At 38.4% G+C, this 23,730-nt stretch overlaps 1 protein-coding gene across 6 annotated transcripts in view; it reads left to right on the forward strand.

Moving 5' to 3' along the window:
• EFL1 (elongation factor like GTPase 1) overlaps positions 1–23,730 on the forward strand; it is a 135,246-nt gene that overhangs the window by 43,201 nt on the left and 68,315 nt on the right. For all 6 annotated transcript variants that reach the window (XM_060097486.1, XM_060097484.1, XM_060097483.1 and 3 more), the window contains one exon: positions 4,382–4,520. In XM_060097486.1, coding sequence (XP_059953469.1) covers positions 4,382–4,520 — 139 coding nt within the window. The remainder of the gene's footprint in view (positions 1–4,381; positions 4,521–23,730) is intronic.

Genomic DNA, 23,730 nt, shown 5'->3' on the forward strand with positions numbered 1-23,730 from the left:
TTTCGACTATAATCTCTTCAGATATTTTCTCGGGTCCTTTCTCTGTCTCTTCTCCTTCTGGGACCCCTATAATGTGAATGTTGTTCCATTTAATGTTGTCCCAGAGGTCTCTTAGGCTGTCTTCAGTTCTTCTCATTCTTTTTTCTTTATTGTGTTCCACAGCAGTGAATTCCACCATTCTGTTTTCCAGGTCACTTATCTGTTCTTCCACCTCGGTTATTCTGCTATTGATTCCTTCTTGTGTATTTTTCATTTCAGTTATTGTATTGTTCATCTCTCTTTGTTCTTTAATTCTTCTAGGTCTTACTTAAACATTTCTTGCATCTTCTCGATCTTTGCCTCCATTTTTTTTCTGAGGTCCTGGATCATACTCACTATCATTATTCCAAATTCTTTTTCTGGAAGGTTGCCTATCTCCACTTCATTTAGTTGTTTCTCTGGGGTTTTATCTTGTTCCTTCATCTGGTACAAAGTTCTCTGCCTTTTCATTTTGTCTATCTTTCTGTGAATGTGGTTTTCCTTCCAGAGGCTGCAGAATAGTAGTTCTCTTGCTTCTGCTCTCTCATCTCACAGTTTCTGTGGGTTAGGAGTCTGAGCACAGCTTATCTAGTCCTGCTTAGGGTCTCACAAAGCTGCAATGAGAATGTTGACTGAGTTGTATTCTCATCTGGAGGCTCAGCTGGGGAAGTATCTGCTTCCAGACTTCCTTAGGTTGTTGGCAGAATTCACATCCTTGTAACTGGGAGACTGAGGGCCCCAGATTCTTTTGGCTGCTGTCAGCTCCTAGAGGCTGCGTGCAGTTTCCTGTCATGTGGACTTTCCCAGCCTGGATGCTTACTTCATCAGGCCCGAGAGGAGACTGTACAGTGAATTTACTGGCAAGACAGAGTCTTGTGTGACATGAGGTCATCGTGGGAGTGACATCCCATCACCTTTGCCATACTCCCTTGGTGAGAAGCAAGTCACAGGCCCCGCTCACACTGAGGGGGAAGGGATTGCACAAGGAGGTGAACACCAGGAGGCAGGGATCATAGGAGGACTGCCTTTCGTCTGTCTGCTCCATCCTTCTGTTGCTTTTCCCTATAGTTTTTTTTTTTTTGCGGTACGGTGGCCTCTCATTGTTGTGGCCTCTCCCGTTGCGGAGCACAGCCTCCGGACGTGCAGGCTCAGCGGCCATGGCTCACGGGCCCAGCCGCTCCGCGGCACGTGGGATCCTCCCGGACCGGGGCACGAACCCATGTCCCCTGCATAGGCAGGCAGACTCGCAACCACTGCGCCACCAGGGAAGCCCCTTCCCTCTAGTTTTACAACCTATGTGTGCATTACTAAACAATATCCTGCTTGTGTACTTTGCTTAAATGGAATCTTAACTGTAGTTATTCTCCAGTTTGCTTTTTAACTTAACATTGTGAGGTAAATTTATGTTGATGCTTATTCCTGTAGTTCATTTATTGTTCACTGCTGCATTGTATTTCATTATAGAAATATTTATCCATTTTCCTTTCAGTATGTATTTGGGCTGCTTTCCTTTTGTGCTAATCAAAACAATGCTACATTGAATATTTTTGTACATCTTCCTTGTGCATATTTGCAAAAAATTCAAGGTAATGTGCCCATAGTGGAATTGCCTGTGTGTGTCTTCAGCTTAGCTGGATAATTCCAAATTGTCTTCCAAAGTAGTTCTGACCTACACTCCCAGCAGCAGTGTTTAACAGTGCCAGTTATTCCATGTCCTCACCAAAATTTGGTATTGTCAGGCTTTAATTTTTGCTAATCAGATGGGTATGATATGGTGTTTTGTTATGGTTTCAATTTACATTTTCCTTATTACTCTTTTTTTTTTTTTTTTTTACTCTTTTAACCTGTTTTTTTTTTTTTTTTTCTTTTTGCGGTATGCGGGCCTCTCACTGTTGTGGCCTCTCCCGCTGCGGAGCACAGGCTCTGGACGCGCAGGCCCAGCGGCCATGGCTCACGGGCCCAGCCGCTCCACAGCATGTGGGATCTTCCCAGACCGGGGCACGAACCCGTATCCCCTGCATCGGCAGGCGGACTCTCAACCACTGCGCCACCAGGGAGGCCCTCTTTTAACATGTTTATTGGTCATTCTTGTTTTCTCTTATGAAGGTATCTCTTTGGGTCATTTGCATAATTTTCTATTGTACAATATATACTTTTTAATATTGGTTTTTATATATTCTGGATATTAATTTTGTATATTCTTTTGTGTATTGTGGATACTAATTCCTTGTCATTTTTAAGTTTTGCAAATTCCTTCTTCAGTTTGGGACTTGTCACACTTCTTATTTAGTGTCTTTCAGTAGACAGTAGTTCTTAATTTTAATGTAGTTGAATTCATCAGTCTTTCCCATTATGGATTTTATTTTTTGTTACTTGATTAAGAAAATTAAAATTATGACTACACTGAAGACGCAAAATTTTCTGTTTTCTTCTAAAGTTTAATGTTTTGCCTTTCATGTTTAAATGTTTAAGTCAGTGTTTGTATTATATATGGTATGAAGAAGGGATCCAATTTGATTTTTGTCCGCATACAAATAACCAGTTGTTCCAGCACCATTAATTGAATAATCCTATCTTTACCCACTAATCTGCTTTGTCAATTCTGTAATAAATCAAATTTCACATGTACATTGGTCTGTTTCTGGACTATTAGGCTTCATTTTTTCTGTTTGTCTGTCACTGTCTCTATTCAGTGTTGTCTTCTTTTCTACGTGTTTTGACATCTAAAAGGCCAAATTCCTCTACCTTGTTTTTCTTTGTATCTCATTAATTCCTAACTCTCTACTCTTCTCTATAAACTTTACAGTCATCTTGTCAGGTTCCATGAAAAGTCCTGTGGAGACTTTGGTACATGTATGGCACTAGTCAACATTTTGCAATGCTGAATCTTTCTATCCATGAATGTATTAGGTATAGCTCTTCACTTATTTAGGTCATTTAAAATGTTTTCTAATAAAGTTTTATCATTTTCTCTATAAAAATCTTTAATCACTTTTGTTACTAATTCCTAGCTCTCTTATATTTTGTTGATATTGTAAAAGTTACTGTTTTAAAAACATATATTTTTTCTATTGCTGATTTATAGACATACAGTTAATTAAGTTTTGTATATTGGTCTGTGGCCATCTTGCTAAATTGTCTTAGTAATTATAATTTATCTGTAGTTTGCTTTAAGTGAATGATCATACTGTCTATGCATAATTCTGTTTCTTCCAATTTGATCCTTATATTTTAAATTTCTTCCACCCTATCTTTAGAGCTCCCCTATAGAGTTGTCACTGAGTCAGAACATGTACATTTAAATGTATCAGGTGCCTGAAAGGTCATCATTTTCATGAAGTTTCAAGTCTACCCTAACACATTATCTTCTCCCTCCTCTGAGATTTCATGAATTTACTTGCCTGTACTGCTTTTGTGTCACTCACTCTAGGTTTGCAATGGTAATTATCTTTGTACATGTTATGTCTTGGATGTTTTATTCTCCTCACAGCACTGGCACAGTGCCTTGGGCCTTTCGGTATCAAAGATAAGTTGGTTCCTTGGTTGAAATGCTTTCAGGGCACTTGCATTTATATGGAGATCACTGAATAATTCGAGACAATATCTTGAATCATTTGAGACAGTATCTCCATAAGAATAAATATGATGTAGGGGGAGTTCATAAATCTCTTATCCCTGTAGCATATTCTTTGCTTGTGAGTGTGCTGTGTCTTCTCATGAGTCCCTGATATCTCACAGCATGCTCTCTTCCAGATGAACAGTGTAGCATATAATATCAATAGCAGTTGTTTGGCCATTACATGGCATGTTTATTAGGTCTAACTGCTCTTCCAAAGTTACTCGTTTTCAAGTCTTACTCAGCACTAGCACCAGCCCTTATTGAATGCTTAAAGGATATTATAATAAGATTATAATTGACATGACATTATAATAATATTATTATAATTTTAAGTAGTAATAGTAATAATGAGCATTGAAATAATAGCATAGTGGTCACCAGAACTGGTGTATGACATGGTTCATGTAAATACTAGCAAAGGGCTATGGGGATTTTTGTTTGTTAGTTAATGTGGTGCTACCGGGTCACAACAGAATTTATATTACTTAGCCATAAAGCTTATGATTATGTGGAATTCTTGACAATTTTTGAATATTTGAGAGGTTTCACTATTTCAGAATTTATTCATAAACTGAGACTTATTTTTGTATCATGCCGTTTCAGATTTACACGTTTCAGGTTTACATGAAACATGACCGCACTATATCTTACTTTTGAATAAAGTAACTTTGTAGGTATTAACTAATCTCTTCATTTGATGCCTTCTAACTTATCTTCCTTTATTTATTTTATTTTTTTGCCTAGGTGCCATTAGGCTTCTCAGCTCCATTAGATGACCTTCCCCCGGTCCCCCACATGGCATGCTGTACCCTGGAAAACCTGTATCTTCTGATGGGAAGGGAACTGGAAGATCTAGAGAAGGTACCTCCAGGAAATGTGCTAGGTAGGGTGGTGCTATGTATTATATCTGTAGTCCATTCTGAGAGATTACCTGCCACACAAACTAAGTGAAGTCTTCAAAGGAAATGACTTTGATCTCATTTTTGGTTTGTTTATTTTTGTCCGGTGTCCTTAGGCTTTAACTTAGTGCATTTGAGTAATTAGCATGCACAGCAATAGCTTGCTGTAAATTATGGTAGTTCTACTTAAAAAAAAAAGTTATCTGTGAATGCTCTATCCTAAGCTGGGGTTCCATTTGTTTGGGAGCAAGAAGGAGAATTCCTGCTCACATTAAAGTCAGTCTAGATGAATAAGACACTTCTGGTTCTAAATTATCGGAAACTATTCCGATGTAAAGGTCTATTTTCTCGCAATATTTTTTATCCATTGAATGTTGCTTTATATTATATATCCATAAATACTGCTCCTTGCCTCCATAATGTTTATTACTTGCTTGGCTTATGCTCTTTGTGTGCAGAATTCACATTTTAAGGTCCTTAGTGTAATCCTAAAGACTTAGCTTAAGGAATTTCCCTTGGATCATCACAGGAACCTGAGTGTGTTGTGGAATGTTGTATCCCATTCTGAACCCTTAGGGTCCTTGTCAGCTATAGAGCTATTTATTGGGTGATTGCTTGGGCTGGGGATTCTTTTTATGTTTTAGAGAAATGATCTAGACTACTGGTCCAGAACAGCTGGATTTTGTCCACTTTAGTCCGGGAAATGTGCCAAAGCATTTTGATGCTCCCTTGCTGAGATACATTCTTTTTAAAATTTTTTCATTCCTTTTTTGTTGTTGTTTTGTTCTTTTGGTATGAAATTAGTAGAATTCCTAGCTTCTCATCAGTGTTACCCATTCTTTTCACCCCTTTGGAAAATGCTATTGAACCTTAACAATTGATATAACTTTACGAGCTTCCGTAGCCAGAAAAATATTTTATCAGGAAGGACATGGGAAGATGAATGGAAAACACCCTAGTTTTGTTTATAAGCCTTCCTTGGGATTACTGTATTTCTCTTGATTCAATTAATTTTGTTTCTTAAATGGAAGGTGAGGTGGAAGATCTCTTAACACAATGTTCAAGTGAAAGAAAAGGTATTGAATGAAGGGTTGAGTGCATGGTTTTTATAATATCCCCTCCAGTTAAGGTTCATTGTTTGTGCTCTTTCCCCAGTAGAGGTTAGGAACTTGACATGCAATAGTTCTGGTTTCCTTCTTTCTGTTTCTAGATTTCCATATGCTTTTCAGGACTGAGGTCAGCTGGGTTATAAGTAGGGAAACCATCTCTCTTTCATCTGCCTCCTAAGGCAGCCCTTAACTCTGCCATCTGCTACAGGAGACCTACTACAAGTTAAAACTGTCTTCGTCTTGGAGAAAAGAGACATGCCTCATTCTCTTTTACTGATCTTTTAAAACATTTTGGGGTGGTGGTACGAGCTAGGGTGGTGGAGGTGATTAAACATTCATTTACCAAATTCAGTGATAAAAAAATAACATAGATGGACACCCAACTTTGGGACAAAATGGATTAAGGAGAAAAGCCAGATTTATTTCGTTTAAGAATTAGGATTGTATTTAGCTGCAGGTAATAAAAAAACCAACTGCATAGTCTTAAACTTCACTCAGTAGGAAGTTTAAGATAGAGGACAGAGAGTTGAGGGCTGGTGGGTTGGTTCTCCTTCTGGTTCCTTCTCTTTGCCTGTTTGCAATCCTCAGCATGTGGCTTTTGTCCCCATGGAACCAAGATGGCTCCTGCATCTCCAGGAATCACATCAACATTCCTGGCAGGAAGAGGGCACAAGGGCCAAAGGCCTTCTCATAGCACTGATGTTTTTATTTGGGAAGAAATGCCCTCTTAGTGACCAATGTATACATCCTCATTTCTTTGTAATTTTGTCATATGATCACCCCTAGCTGCAGTGGAGGCCAAGGATTGAGTCTCTTATAGTCTCTACAATTAAGGCAAGGGATATTGGGGTTATGAATGGCTTTTGAATAGCCAGTCCACACTGTCAGCCACATTTCCTCCACATTGCCCTGGTGTTGTCTGAGGCCCCTTCATTAAGGTTCTGTTTCTTTACATTAAGGAGGAAGATAGTCTTCCAGAATGATTATAAATGTAACATTGAAGGGGTTGGAATCCAGCCAACCATTTTGACTTACCTTCTGAATTGAAGCAGACAGTAATTGTTTTCCTTCTATTAATCCAAATCTAATGGAGCCCCATACCTGACTAGAGAACATGAGTATACCAAAATTCTGGTCATAGTTTTGCCACTAACTAGTTATGTGGCCTCAGGCCAACTGCATAACCTTTCTGGTCCTCAGTTTTGCCACATGATTTGGACTAGAGTAATTTTTACCAACATTTCTTATAGTAAAAATAGAACAGCTACTTTAATTTCTTTTGCTTAGAAGACTATTTATGGACTCCCAGGGCTTCTTTTGTTATATTTATCATATATTCTAAACTTTAAGGACAGAACATTAAATAGCATTGTATGGATACATTTTATTGCTGTAGCTGTAAAGTATAAACAAAATCATATTTTGTACATCTTGTTTGTAAAATACATGCATACAAATGTAAAAATAAAGTACAAACAAAATTCAAGTTTAAAATTGCCATTATATAATGGCACGTTGACATTTCAGTGAGGATGGAGTAAGATACAAATTCTTAGTACTTTTGTCATGAAAATCTTCCCTGGATTATATTCAATATACCACTGGTTGAAAAAAGTCCTGAACTAGATTATCTCCAAGGTTCCCTCAGGCTTTAACTTTTCAGGCTTGTGTTTTTTAGAGAAAAATCTTATTTTAGTTATTAGGATATTTCCCTTCCTGGTATTTCTTAGAAGGAACAGTACATTTTTGATATGGTTACTTGGTTGGGTTGAGAACCCATTTCAATGGCTCTTTCAGAACATCTTGAACTAGTTACTAGCCTGAGAGTCAGAATTACCTTTTGTAAGGCAAATTTCACTTGTTAATTGATTAAAAAACTGGAGCGTATGTAGCAGTAGTAGCAGTTTCATAAGCCAGGTGTTTAATAAAAGCAACCTTTCAAAGCTAGGAGTAAGTCTAAGGCAGGACAGAGGAAAAGGCCAAGAATTCTTGTATGTTAAGAGGTGAGAAGCAAACAGAACAAGAGAAAGCTAATTGCCAGCAAGGGTAACAAATGCTGGGATTCTAGCTGTCAAGTTTCTATGTCAGCATTGTTGTTTACTTAAAACTGGTTTGTCTTCCTGTGGCAGGGGTTGGGCAGGGGGTGAATGGAAAGAATAAGTTGAGTGGCTGAATGTGGTTGAATTAATCTTCATGTTCCAGTTATCTGTTGCTGCATAATAAACCACCCAAAGCCTAGTGGCTTAAAACAAAGGCACTTGTAAATTTTTCATGAATCTGCAACTTGGACATGGGTTGGTGGGACAGCTTGTCTCTGTGCCACATGGTGTCGGTTGAAGTGCTCAAAGCCTGGGTGCTACAGTTATGTGAAGCCTCTTTTCACTCACTTGTCTGCTGTTTGATGCTGGTTGTCTGCTGGGACCTTTTCTGGAAGTGGAACTGGGGCTGGAGCATGTGGCCACCTGGCTTTCTCACAGCATGGTGGCTGGGTTCTGCAGGTGAGCATCCCAATAGGGAGAGCCAGGAGGGAGCTGTATCAACTTTTATGACCCAGCCTCTAAAGCCTTCAGTCTCATTTCCGCCACCTTCTCTTTATTAAGAAGTGAGAGTCGCTAAGACTGGTCCATATCAAAGAGAGGGAACTAACTCCACCTTTGATGGGAGATATGTCAAGGAATTTGTGGACATGTTTTAAGATGACCACACCACTAATCACAGATAATTTCTTGTTTCCTTTTGTATTTTAGCAGGCCTGTGGTAGGACACATATTTCAAATTAAGACATAGCGATGTTCATAGTGATCAGGCAGGCCTGTAAACTTCTTTTTTACTCTTCCTAAGTTAGAGAAAAAGTTACAATTCTCATTTTAATAAGAAAATAGTAGAGTGATATGACCGATACCCATATGCTTTTCATCAGAAACGATACCAAGTCAGATTTATCAGGTGCAGATGAAAATTTTTGTTGGAGAGGGAAATAAAAACATTATATGGCATTCTTGAACAAGTCAGTGTATAGAGTCAAAGTCTAAAGGAAAGTTCCTTTATTGGCACTTGAAAAATGCAGATTTCACACTTGAACTCAGCTATAACTCACTTGGAATACTTACGCCGACTAAGTGTGGTTAGATTTTATGGTCTGGAAATAGTCAATTTAAAGTTTAAAATCATTTAATTCCAACCTGATGTTTGAAAAGTTGGTATAGATGGGACCAGAGAAACCTTACTGTGTTGAACACACAATAGTCTTTTGTTCAGTTCTCTACTGAGAATTTCTCTAAAAATAAATGTTTGCTACAGGCTCCTATTAAAATGTGAGGGGAAATTGAATTAGGATTCCAAATCTTTAGCCTTTTCTTACACACTTTTAGATCTCTTCCATATGGTTAAATCTTTAAAAATTTCAGGGGCATATTCTAAGAGGAAACATGATATTCCTCTTTTTGCAACATGAAGAAAATAATAAATATTAATTAGCCTTTTCCTGAAATGGTTTTAGTTTTGCCGTGGTTGGTTGCTGGGTTGATAGGTAATCAGTGCGGATTAAATGGAGAGAGAGAGTGTATGTGTTCTTAGTCATGTGGGGTGACTGAAGAGGCAGAAGCCATTGAAGGGTTTTACTAGCAGATTTGATTCGATTATTTCAAGGGAAAGCTCAACGGTTTGTGACTCTTAAGCCTTTGTAGTACATTTGTAATATTTTAAATTCACTTACTAGTGAATTTCTTCTAAATATACCTTACTATCAACACTTCCACTTGGAAAGACTCTGTTTTAATCAATAAATAACCGGCAGCCTTACTAGTCATTTCTTAGTATTAATAGTTCCAACTGATTTTACTAAGTTTTCTTTGCAGATGTAATGAATTTGTTCTCCTGTTTCCTAAGAGTTATGTATCTTATTTCTTTTTATTTTTATTGCCTGTAAAAGTACGATAAATAATAGTTAGAGCTGCTGTTCTGTCTTGTTCCTTCCTGACTTTAATGAAGATATTCCTAGTATTTTAGTTTCAGGTTTGCTGATGCCTATTGATTCATATCTCTTAATCATGCTAGGAAAGTTTGGGGTTTTTTTAAAAATCAGGAATAGACAGTTAATTTTTATTGATACATTCTCAGCCTCTGAAGACAAGATTATAGAGCTTTTCTCCTTGCTATATAATTGATATCATGAATTATATTTATTTCCTGGTTATTAAGATGTCCTTGTGTTTCTAGAAAAGACAATACTTGAGCATTTTCATATTTTCTCCATGCACTGTTAGATTCAATTTTCTAGTATTTCATCCAGACTTTTCTTGTATTATTAATAAAATTGACATTATTTTCTTGGTGTCATGGTAGTTCCAAAATGGGAAGCTTCCATCTTTTCTACCCTCTAGAGCTGCACTGTCCAATTGGTAGCCATTAGCCGTGTGCCATTATTTAAATAGATTAGAATCAGATAACATTAAAAAAAGTTTACTTCAGGGCTTCCCTGGTGGCACAGTGGTTGGGAGTCCGCCTGCCGATGCAGGGGACACAGGTTCATGCCCCGGTCTGGAAAGATCACACATGCCGCGGAGCAGCTGGGCCCATGAGCCATGGCCGCTGAGCCTGCGCGTCCGGAGCCTGTGCTTCACAACGGGAGAGGCCACAACAGTGAAAGGTCCGCGTACCGCCAAGAAAAAAAAAAAAGTTTACTTCATCAGATACACTAGTCACATGTCAAGTGCTCAGTAACCACATGTTGCTCGTGGCTACCATTGTAGACATTGTTATTCTAGAGAAATTTCTATAGAATGTGATAATCATCGTTTCTTTGAAAGTTTTGAAATAGTTCACTTGTAAATCATCTTGGCCGGGCACATAAAAAGTCTGATTCTTTCAATCTGGTAGACTGTCTTTCTCATGATCAATTCTATGTTTGTGTTTTCTTTATTTCTTCACTATATAAGTTTGTCTTTTTTATTTTGAGGTCATAAGGCTTATATGTGAATTCTAAGGGTTATGTTTTTTTAGAAGTTCTTTTTAAAAGATGGTTTTCAACATAATGTGGGTCATGATAGAGATATATTTGAAAAGTTCAGGGAAGCGAAATAAGAATTATCTCTTACCATAGGGATAACCACCAGTCTTTCTTTTTTAATCTGTATTTGTGTATATATTTTTTAAATTGTGATAAAAATGTAATAACACAACATTTACCTTCTTAACCATTTTTAAGTGTACAGTTCAGTAGTACATTTTTAATTTAAAAAAAATCACCCTTTCTCTCCTGTTTTGTAACCTGTATGTTTTTCTCTTGGAGATAATCTCTTCTCACAGTATTTATAGCTTTTTCCCTTGTGTTTAAGTATATTTGCTGTAACCCTTAGAACAGTGCTTAAGAGTGGTGTCTTATTCCTTTTATAGTATAGGAATTCCTGTAAACATTTTAGTGTTTCTATGAGATTTGATCTGGATAGTCTTTATGATGAAAATAAAGTATCCTCCTGTTTCTGTTTACTAGGTTAATTTTTTAAATGTGGATAGATATTGAGATTTATCACGTGTTTTCCACATCTTTCAGGTGATACATGTTTTTCTCTTTTGACCCACTTATATTGTGAATCACATTAACACGTTTCCTAATATCAAACCAGCTTTGTATTCCTGGAATAAACTATTTGATGAGTATATTTCAATATGTTAATAGAGCAGTGAATTCAATTTGCTAGTAGTTTTTCTGTAAAGTGTTTATAGTATTTGTAAGTTTGCCTGATCTATAGTTTTTTGTATATTTTATATTTGTGGAATTTAGATATCAGCTTTCTACTAGCTGCATGAAGAAATAACAAATTAGGGGATATTTTCATTGCTTCTTGTTTTGCAGAACAGTTTAAATGACACAGGAATTTTCTGTCCCTTAAGAAATTTGATTAACACCGTGAAAGCAGCTATATCTGGTTGGTTGTCAGTTGTGATTTGATAATGTTATCAATTGTTATTGTCCCTTTTTTATTCAAAAGAGTTGGTTCATTTTTTTTCAAATGAAAGTGTTTATAGCCTGAATCTTACTTATAACTTTGGCTGGATTTCTTTAGTTTTGTATGCATTATTCTTTTTTATCGTTACATTTTTATACACTCTAATAGCAACACTTTTCAACCAGTGTACTGCAGTTGCACTTAAATGCGACAAGCTGTTGATCCCTTTAGTCCTTAAGGCAGCTGAGCAGGTTATGGGATAGCTGGAGCCCTCTTGTCTGTTACCTAAGATCGAATTGTTACCATATGTTTTAGTAAGATGCTTATTTTAAGATTTGTCTGTTGAATCCTCATTTTCACTCACTGGAGTAACTGGCTAAAACTACATAACTTCTTTTGAATAGATAGACTAATACAGCTTCATAACCTAAGAATTGACTATTAATAAGCTTATTGCCACTCTAAATATTATATGAGAACAAATGATTATGTGATGGGAATTTTTTTCCCTTACGTCTCCAAATATGATAGTCCTCTTTTACTCTTAAATGGCACTTATAAAATAAAGACCAGCTTGTCAGAGGAAATAAAGGAAGAGGTAATTGAAACAGTTTTTGCTGAAGTTTTTCAGTTGAAGAAAGGTGCGACATGGGTTAATGGTTTGAAGGAGTGGTTGGGTCACGGCAAAGAGAGAGGGAAAGTGTGTGTGTGTGTGTGTGTGTGTGTATAATAGAATTTGATAATAGTTGTTTTTCAGAGAGAAAAAGAGGTAGTGAAAGGGGAAAGATGAGGGATGCAGTGAAATGTTCAAATGGTTAGTGGTATATAGAATATAACCTCTCTCAACTCAACAGAGTAAAAAACATGGTCGGCTGGTGAGAGTAAAGAAAGCTTGGGAGGGAATAAGATTTTGAAGCATGTGATAATGCATGGAGAAACCGTAGTGAGCAGTTGCTAGCAGATCATCACGTTGTACCTCGACTAAAATAAATGGGCTTCAGTGAGGCTTCGGGAAGACATGGAGATGGGAAGTCCAGTGAGTACTGCTCAGACATGGAAATATAAGATTGTCTTGAGTCGAGTGCCCATCATAGAGGGACTGTATATTGGCTATTGTTAGACATTTTGCAGCTGCCCCAGGTCTAAACGTGGAGGAAATAACCACTGAGACCTGGTTGGCCGGGAGGGGGCAGGCTCACCTGTCATTGAGCCACCTCATATAAACTCAGCTTATAGGCTTGTTGCAGTTTCCTCATTTCCATTTGTTTTTGGCCCTACCAAGCCTATTTCAGATACGACAGTTGAAAAAGTGAACAGTTGTATTTAGAACTTACACATAATAATAAACGTACTACAGGTCATATTCCATTTCAAGTGATATTGGAATCACACTTGTGAGTTGAATAATTATATGTATAATTGTCATGCCAGCACTGGGGAGGCCAGAGCCTGGAATTTAGCTAAACTCATAAGACACTGAGAGATCAAATGTCAGATATAGGAAGCTGAAAGAGTAGGTGGTAATGGATAAAGCAGAGGTCAAGTTTAAGAAGCTGATGGTGAGACCTTTGACCTCTTTTCTTAGTATTTTTAATGCATGACAGAATGGGGAAATAATTTGACTTCCGTAAATGGTTTAATGAAATTTGGGAAGCAATCCTTGATGATTCACACAATAGGCTTGTTGACAAGGCCAAATTTGGTTTTATCCAGCTGACGACTGACTGTCAAGATACTCTCTTATACCCCTAAATTGATACCATCCATTGGAGTACAACTTGGCATTGTATATCAAGTTTTAAAGATAATTATATCTTGAAAAATAATCATATCCTTTGACCCAAAAGTGCTACCTTTAGGGATTGATTCAGAGGGAAATAATTAATATTGTATACAAAGATTTGGCTATGAAGATATTTATTATAGTCTTGGGGGAGAGGGTAAATGGTTAAATAGAATTTTTAAAAAATTTTCCAAAAAGAAAGGTATTTCTGCAAAGACTATGAAGATAGTTTGAAGGAAGCTGATTTTGAGTGATAACAGTAACTATGGATTTTGAGTGGTGGCAGTAATTAAGAAGGCTTGACATCTCTTTTGGTCTTTTCAGAAAAGGTGAAGTATGTGGTTTAGAGGAAGGTGTGATGTTGGAGGGAGAAACATGTTGCTAGTGTGACCTAAAATGTGGCAGATCCATTAGATGTGAAAGTAATCAAGGAAATGCATGTATTTTAAAATCATGAGATATTGTTTTATAGCACTTAGAATGGTGGAATTTTAAAATCTGGCAGCATCCTGTGTTGTAGGGATGGAGCAGTGGAAACATTTATAAACTGTTGATGTAAATTGTTAATTGGTACACCACTTTGAAGAATAGGTGACTGCAAGACACAGCAATTCCACTTTTAGGAATATATCTTAGAGAAACTTTTAAATCTTGCAAACAAGGAAACATGTACAGGAATTTTCATAATAGCACTAATTACGATAGCAAAAAATGGTGGGAGGGGAACAACCTAATTATCCATTGACAGAAGAATAGATAAGTAAATTATGGTTTAGTCATAAAGTAGAATATTATACATGGATGAAAATGAACTACACTATAAATATCAACTTGGGTCAGTCTCACAAATAGTGCATTTTAAAAACAAGCCAGTTGTCAACCATTTATGTAAAGGTTAAAAACATGTAAATATTGTATATTGTTTAGAAGCAGATACATATGTAATTAAAAAAATACATGAAAAGATAAACAGCAAGTTCAACAGAGTAGTTCCCTTGAGAGAGGATGTGATTGGAAGGGGTAAAAATTATTGGTAATATTCTCTTTCGTCAGGTGAGTAGTGAGCCTATATTGTCTGTTTTATTTTTCTTTTTACCTTTTTTATACCTGAAATATCATCTAATTTTTTTTTCTTTAAGTCAGAAGGGAAGACCGTGTTAATATCTTTCTGTAACACCATTGGTGCTGTTTTATAGAATTTATCCTGTTGAATTGAGTGGAGAAGTACGAAGTATATGGATTGGAAATAGGATACTCTGGGTTAAAATTCCAGCTGAGCAACTGTTTAGCTTTGTAGCTTTGGGCAAGGTACTTACTGTGATCTTTCACTTCATCTTGCAGATGAGGATAATGGGAAGCAACAGGATGATGCCTCTTATTTTGTTTCAGAAAATATCAAAAGGCAACATGTTAATTAAGCAACATGGTTATTACCATTGATTTCCATGGGAAATATTATCATTAATTAATTGACTGCCAGTTGTCACACTTGTTAAGAAAATAAATCATAAGTGAAGCACATAATTGTGAAGATTAAAGAACACTTTTCTAATTTAGCATGTCAGTTATTTAAACGTAACTCTTTTGATCTAATTGAAAAATTCAAGTCAGCCGCCATAAACATTCTGGGGAAAGTACTCTTTTGTTCTTATGAAGTCTGTCTGAAAAATGTCCTCCAGAAAATGTAGGTAGAGAAGAAATCAGATGCTTTGGCTCTTACTGAAACTACTTCTCTGACTCTCCCTCTCATCCTTAGTTATTCAGAGTTAACAAAGAATCAAAACTTCTGGTAACCTCTTCCAGAGAAAGCTTGAGGTAAGTAGAGATGATAGAAGGAATCAGTTTCCCGGAGAAGCAAGGCAGAAAGCGTGAATTCTTGAAACTTCTGAATTGCCAACATGGATGTTAGTACTCCATTCCGTTTGGGTCAGAGCCTGACTCCAGAAGTGTGTGTTTTAGAGGAGGAGGAGTGGCTGAGGCAGAAGGCGGTGGCTTGCAAGTTGGAGGAGGTAGAGAATTTTCTATTGAGAAGCATGTATATAAGCTTGAACACAAAGTGAAGACATAAGCAGACGGGTGGTGGTGTCCCAGATACTCCGTGAGAGGCCGCATCATGTGCCTGGTCAACAAAGCCATGAGCTGTTCGGGGTAGATTCAGAGTTAAGGTTTGATTTTTTTTTTTTTTTTTTTTTTTTGCGGTACGCTGGCCTGTCACCGTTGTGGCCTTTCCCGTTGCGGAGCACAGGCTCCAGACACGCAGGCTCAGCGGCTATGGCTCACCGGCCCAGCCAGTCCACGGCATGTGGGATCTTCCCGGACCGGGGCACGAACCCGTGTCCCCTGCATCGGCAGGCGGACTCTCAACCACTGCGCCACCAGGGAAGCCCTGATTTTTGATTTTTTTTTTTTTTTTTGCAAGAAGGTTTTAACTCTAAAAATAGGTATATATTCTTCTGAAATGTTATTCTGAAAATATAGTGATTAATAAATATAAAGCACACCACAAAATAGCAGTATAATTTGTTCTCTTAAAATAAAAGGGGGCTTCCCTGGTGGCACAGTGGTTGAGAGTCCGCCTGCCTATGCAGGGGACACGGGTTCGTGCCCCGGTCTGGGAAGATCCCACATGCCGCGGAGCAGCTGGGCCCGTGAGCCATGGCCTCTGAGCCTGTGCTCCGCAACAGGAGAGGCCACAGTGGTGAGAGGCCCGCGTACCACAAAACAACAACAACAACAACAAAAATAAATAAAAGGAAATATATTAATTTTTTTAAGCTGTCATTTGTAAGGTAAGTCCTTAGTTGGACCTCTAGAATTGTACTAAGAGCAGTAGGAGCTGAAAGCAACTAGGTTCTGCCCTGGAATAAAATATATGGTGGTCTTTTCAAAAGCACTTGGCCTTTTTCCAGTTTTATAGGGTGGGGAGGAGAGTCAGTACACCTTCTATTAGGGAAGGAAGTCCCTTTCTCCTTCAGTGGTGGACACTTAGCTTACACCATCCTAACACTTCACACAAGCTAATTTGGGGGTGGGGGACTGACTGCAAATACCTTAAGGGGACTGGGCCTCATAAGTCTCTACACTTCATTCAGTGAATATTGGTTGAATGAATGCATGAATTAATCAAATAATAAGATCGCTGAGCTTAGGTGAGAGAACACATGAGCAGCCAGAGCAACTTGGGGTTTATCATTTATTTCTTCAAAGTTTAAAATGTTCTCAGGTACAAAAGGAAGAGTGTGGAAAACATTTCTTTAGAAGCGAACACAATTTGCTTTTTCATCATAAATATTCTGGAATTTCGTAGGTGAGAGCAAAATCCTGGCTTGGTCTGAGCATTTCTCATTTAAGGATAACAGGATAGTGATGTTTTAATGTGATATGGTCATCCGGGGCTTCAGCGGCAAGGTGATGTTATCACTGGAAATTCTTCATTTGGCTCATGTAGACACTGAAACGAATTGCCTCTTCCTCCACTCAGTGTATCCCAGGTGTTCTGGGAGATTCAGAGGGCATATTCTGGGCTGAAAAAGGCTTTTTGATGTTGGAGAAGCAGAGATATTGAGTCTTTTTCTGTTCTTTTCTGTGTGCCTTGGTCCAGTCAAGAGAAGAGCTTTGTTCTAGGCTTCGTAAAGGCCAAAATTGCCCCCAGGAGCCATTTGAGGCCCCTTTCTAGCCTCCTGAGCTAAGGGAGTTCCCAAGGGAAGACAGAACTCAGTCGCCTCATAGCCTAGAGAGCTTGTCTATCCCCACTTGTTATTTTGTACCATATTCTCAGAGGTATGATTTGTAGGGACTTAAGCTCCACTGATACTTTTCCTCTTTTTTTCTTCTTTTTTTGTTTAATTCCCTTATTCTTTACCACATACTTTGGCAGTTGTACTCTTTCTTGCATTGTTCTTTGACCGTTTTATGTTACATAACTCTCGTGTGCCCAGCCAAGCTCTGGCATGGACCAGGTTACCCGTAGGCCAAATATTCCAGTTTTTTTTTTCCAGATGCATAACTGTTGTGCCATCACAGTTCATTAAATAAACCTTCCCCCCACCCCCAAGTTTTACTACTACTTTTGTCACTGTTAAATTCCTACAAATACTATAGTAGTCTGATTCTGGGCTCTATTTTCTATTCTGATGTATTTGCCAGTCTGTATTGTTTGGTTTTGATGGTTTCAGTCATTCTTTCTTAATCTGGTTTTATCACTTTTCATTTTAATAATTTTCTTGGCTCTTCTTGGACATTTATTTTTCCATATGAACTTGAGATCATTTTTTTTAAATTCCAGTAGATTAAATATCTATGTTGAGGCAGTTTATTTACAGAAGTAAGTTGTGATCACCTTCTTTCACTGTAAAGCTCAGTAAATATAGAAAATACTAGGTGAACTACCTTCCCAGGGGTATTCACTGTAGGTGTTTAGAATATACAGTGTAATGTGTATTTTTCCAAACTTCTGTCCAGGCATAAACACACATTCATACATACACATGTTTTATAATAAGAAATAATTTTATGTGTGTGAATTTACAAGTTCATTTGGGAAGGATTGACATCCTTATCATATTAAGCCATTTCTAGTGATGGGGGAGCTAAGGACGGGGCTGCGACTTAACCCAGCTCTGTGTTGTTCTGGTCTCCTAACTTTATTAATACCGAATCATCTTAAACCATTAAATTGTACCAATACTAGTCTGTTTGGGGGAGAAACCCTTTCCATTTTCATATAAGCTCTTTTGTTGTGGGCCCCAGGCCTGGCCGTCTCAAATGGAGCCAGCTGGCAGGCAGCTGGAATTACCGCTTGTGCCCCAGGGTCTTCCCTGACATGAAGACGTCTACCCTGGGCCTTCTTACTCTGGGGTATTTATGAGGTCCAGGATCTCTTTTATTTTTTAATTTGTGGAGAGACCCGTTGCTCTCCTAGTGGCATAAATTAATTCTAGGATGCCTGGGTGACCTTTAATCTAGCTCTAGAAAATTTTTCAAATTTTCTGGCATTTGGATGAGACCTTTTCCTGTGTTGACTAGTCTTTCCCTAATTTTTACCTTTCTTTGGACATTTCACTTGAGATTTGTGGGTGGAGGGATTTGGGGAAGAGAGGGAGGGATATCAATATCTCTGATAAGCCTTCCTTTCTCAGGATCCAGAGTCTCTTAAAAGAAAAAAAATAAGACGGAGTTTTTTCTTTTTCTCTTTTGAACTGTTGTTTGCTCTGAAAAGACAAACCTTTGTTTGCTTAATTTTATAGCTTAGTCATTCTCTCACATACATGGATTTCATGTGTACTGTATGTTTGGTTCTATATTATCCAGTAGGTTAGATTTCTTACGCTGGGTGCTTAAATTTAATCTTCCAAATTATTTATAGGCCCTTCAGAGTTTTGATCCCATACTAGTCAATAAGGAAGCCTCTTACATGAGAAAAAGCACTAGGTATGCCAGCTGAGACCTCTGGCAAGTTGACTACTTTTGTGGGAACTTCAAGACCTGAAAGCATATCCATAGAAAATAAGGTTGAGTCAGGTGATTGCTTTTTTTTTTTTTTGCGGTACGCGGGCCTCTCACTGTTGTGGCTTCTCCCGTTGCGGAGCACAGGCTCTGGACGCGCAGGCTCAGTGGCCATGGCTCACGGGCCCAGCCGCTCCACAGCATGTGGGATCTTCCCGGACCGGGGCACGAACCCATGTTCCCTGCATCGGCAGGTGGACTCTCAACCACTGCGCCACCAGGGAAGCCCAGGTGATCTCTTATGATAAGCCTTTCCTTCTCTCTTAGTTGGTTTTCTGGGAACCTTCCTAATTGCTCCTCTCTTGGGCTCTCCTACCTCTTTTAGTTGCTATGCTGTTCTCAGTACCCTCTTTGCGCTTCGTCCTATCTGTGGATTTCTCTAGGTGTCATTCAGAAAGCCAGAGGTCCAGAGGCCATCTGACAGATAGGAATTCCATCCCTCTAAAGGTCTCTTCTAACAACCAGGAGCGTTGTAAAAGCGGTTCTCATCCTGATTGTATGTACAAGGACCAGCTGCACATGGCTGTGCCTTAATAGAGGTCCAGAATGGTTTTCTTGGACTTGAACCAACTCAGAAGCAGTGCCACTTTCTCTGAAAGCCCAAGCGATGATCATCATTTATACCAGCCTAGATTTCTGGGCAGAGGTCGAGTGGGCTAATAAGTCTGCTCTCTGACCCATCAGGAGATATTGAAAGGCATCTGTGGCCAGTTGTTCCTGCTCTAGCAAGGTCCACGGCCGCACTGAGATGAACACAAGGGGGCAGCCTTTCCCACGGATTTTCATCATATTGGAAAACAGAGGAACAAAGACTAGGGTGTCTGTAGGGTGTCTGTGTGCGAGCGCGTGCATGAGCCTGTGCTCTGCGCCAGAGCCCCTGTGTAAAATCTGTAGCCTGTGCCTCTGTATTTTTAAAGAGTATTAAGCTGTTGGGTGAAGGGCATATGAGTGCTGAGTAGGTTTTGTGCTTTACTGGACTGAAGTTTGTTAACACAAATAGGATTCTTCTGTTGAGGCACTATGAACTATACCCTCTTGTGCAGGCCAGAATCTTGCAAACATGCAGGCAGGCATCTTTTATTATCAGAGGTTGAGATGTCTGAATCATTAAGATAAAGAAATTGAAATCAGTTTAGCTTGCTGTTTGAACATGAAGAATGATTTCAAAGCAGTAATTTAAATTTATTTTGGCCCTTTCTTTCTTTCTCCTGCCCCTCCTACCTCTCTTCCAAATATTAAAGGCATTGTTTCATTGTATATTTTTTCTATTTGGTTTCCTCTTCACCTTGGAAATTGAGTTATGACTCCTTGGGTTGTTTCTAGTTGAAAAAAGCATTGAAATGAAAATGTATGCTGCTTAATGGGCAATGAAGCAGCATATAAAATATCACTAATATCCTGATCTCCCATGCAATTAGAAGCCTTCAATTTTTCTAAAATAATAATTTCACTTTCTAAACAGTTTACACAACCAATGTTATTGTATTTGCATATTTTTTGTTAACTGATACTAAAACAGATGGCACATATATAAATGTACTTGAAAGATAATATATCAAACTAGATTTAACCAATATTTACTTAGCACCTATTGCATGCCAGGTGTCCAGTGACTTGGTTTTGTTTATGTTTTCTTATTTAAGTCTCACTGCAAACTTGAGTGTGAATTTCCTGTCTTCATTTTGCAGAGGAGAAAACTGTGAGGTGGTTTTGACTTGCATAGCAAATCACACTACCCAGCCATCCCCGAGTAGGCAGATGTTGTGTCCTGCACCATTGTGTAGCTGACATTATTTAGAATATGTCTGCTACTGATTCTCTTCACTTTCTGTGATTGTTAAAATGAAAATATGCTCTAATGATTTTTGGCATTTCTGCTTATTGAGTCCTTGAGTTTCATGGTTCATGTAGTCCGGTCTCTTCTTCCTATAAAAAGCGAGTCTGAGACTCAGAGAGAGACTGGGTCTCCTCTAAGCTTGGGTAGTGAGAGTTGAAACTCGAACCCAGGTCTTTCATTTTATAAGCGGAGAAAAGAAAACTGTTGGGAAGGACAGGAAGAGAAATAGCTTGGCTCCTCTCAAAGGGGAGAAGAGAGAAGTTGTGAACAGTGAGACTTTGTCAGTTTTACCCAGTTTGGAAAGAGAGACCATAAAGAGGTGAGATAGTGAGACACTCCCCTTCTCCATCCCCCTCATACTTCCTCACTGCTGATGTCACACACCTGGGAGCCTAAGCTTTTTTTAGTTTGTTTGTTTGTTTTTTGCGGTATGCGGGCCTCTCACTGTTGTGGCATCTCCCGTTGCGGAGCACAGGCTCCGGACACGCAGGCTCAGCGGCCATGGCTTACGGGCCTAGCCACTCCGCGGCATATGGGGTCTTCCCGGACCAGGGCACGAACCCATGTCCCCTGTATCGGCAGGCGGACTCAACCACTGCGCCACCAGGGAAGCCCCCTAGGCTTGTTTTGTATCCATACCTCATAGAGTCTTCACTGTCTGCTTCCCTCCACCTCAAACCCTGTGCTTCACTTCTCACCACTCCTGAATACATCAGGATTTTTTAAATTTTTATTTTCAGATATAATTGACATTTAACAGTGTTTACATTTAAGGTGTACAACATGTGGATTTGCTACATTTATATATTGTAATATGATTACCACAGTAGTGTTAGCTAACACCCCTATCATGTCACATAATTATCATTTCTTTTTTGTGGTGGGAACAATTAAGATCTAGCCTCTTAGCAGCTTTGAAGATTATAATACAGTCTTGTTGTTTGTAATCACTATGCTGTGGTTTAGATCTCCAGGACTTATTTATCTGCTAGCTGCAAGTGTGTACCTTTAAATACCATCTCCCCAATTTCCCCTGGTAACCATTCTATTCTTTGTTTCTCTGAGTTTGGCTTTTTAATATACTACATATAAGTGATATCATGCAGTGTTTGTCTTTCTCTATCTGACTTATCTGACTAAGCGTAATGCTCTTAAGTTTCATTCATACTGTTGCAAAAGGCAAGATTTCCTTCTTCTAATGGCTGAATAATATCCATGTGTGTGTGTGTGTGTGTGTGTGTGAGTGTGAGTGTGACAACTTTTTTATCCATTCATCTGTTGACAGACACTTAGGTTGTTTCCATATCTTGGCTATTGTGAATAATGCTGCCATAAACATGGGAGTGCTGATTTCTTTTGATATCCTGTTTTCATTTCTTTTGGATGTATAACCAGAAGTGGGATTGCTGGATCATACGGTAGTTCTATTTTTAATTTTTTAAGGAACATCCGTACTGTTTTCCGTAGTGACTGAACCAATTTACATTCCCACCAACAGTGAATATATCAGGATTTTTATACCTCTGTGTTTCAACACATGTTGTTTCTTTTCAAGCGTTCTTTTGCCCTTTACTACCTGATAAACTCAGATTCAAGACCCAGTTCAGATGCAGCCTCTCTGAAGCCTTCCCCACCTTCTCTAGGCTACATCTGGCTCCTTCCTTCGGGTTCCTATACCTCTTTTAATACATTTCTCTTAGAACATTTATTCCATTACATTGTTTGTGTTTTCAGTTGGTGTATCTAAGCTTCTGGGCCAAGGATCGTCATTCTTTGGGTATCTCTGGTGTTGAGCCCAGACCTGTTACACAGTGGGTGCCCTTTACTAGGACACATGTTCCAGTGCACGTGTAAGTGAATAGACAAATGGCTGTGTGCTACCCTCCCAGTTGCACCTTCTGAGCACAGAGATGGAATAGAATTTTGAGCAGGAGGAAAGGAGAGTCTATGGAAGTTCTAGGAGCTATTATTACAATTATTCATTGGTTTGCTGGCAATTTGGCTTTTAGATTATATATGGGAAAATTGAGGGACTACAGATCAGAAAGGGAGAATGGAAGACCAGAGTACCAAGAACTTGAATTTCCAGCACGTGACTACCAGTCCTATGCTTCTGGTTTGCTTCTTTGTTGCCTCTGATATTCAGTGTATTCACCAGGAATTAATTTCTCCCAAGGACCTGCATTAATTTAGAGATGTAGAACTTGGAGTAGACAGTAGGCTGGGTGTCATGTGAGTAAGTATGGCTGTTTGTCTTTCATTTGTAGGCGTATTAATCTGCCCAGATGTGGGATACCTTAGGGCTGTTCCCAGCCTGAAATCTCATAGCTGTAGAAGAGTTTGTAAGTAATGTAACATTGGTCTCTTCAGGTCTTACAAGATATCTTCATTTTTTTGAGTAACTTTGTTTTCTGGATCTGTTTGGCCTGTAAAAGTCTAATTTTCTACATAAGTCTAGTATATCCAAAGTTTTTTTTTTTGGTAATAAATTTGGAAAACAATTCCCTTTATGAGGTTAGGCAAATTTATAACTGAACCCAGTATGTGAAACCTATGTTAAAATATAGAATTGTCTTTAAAAAATAAAAAGCCTAAGCAAGTAGAAGATGTTAGTTTACTGGTGTAATTATAGATAAGTTGTATATATTCACTTTAAATGATATAAAAATATTTCCCAAACTCACAATATTTGACCAAATTTAAATTTATTTTAAAATGTAACAAGTCTGTAGTTTTGTTCTTTGCAAAAATTGTAGAAAGAATATTTTTGTGTATCCTATTTTGTTTTCCATTTTTTTCAGTATGCTTCATGATTTTCAGATTCTGAAAGGAAGATGATCATTTGAACCCATTAACTCCATCCGCCTTTCTTAGTAAAGCAAACTATTTATTTTTATAACTAGGGAGAAGTCACCACCTGGCTTGCTCAGGACATCCTGGTTTATGCCTGTTGTCTTGGAGAAGTTATTAATAGCACCCCCTTTCACTTTTGTAAATGCTAGTTTGGATGAT

This window comes from Mesoplodon densirostris, chromosome 4, assembly GCF_025265405.1.
Source record: "Mesoplodon densirostris isolate mMesDen1 chromosome 4, mMesDen1 primary haplotype, whole genome shotgun sequence".
Lineage (NCBI taxonomy): Eukaryota > Metazoa > Chordata > Mammalia > Artiodactyla > Ziphiidae > Mesoplodon > Mesoplodon densirostris.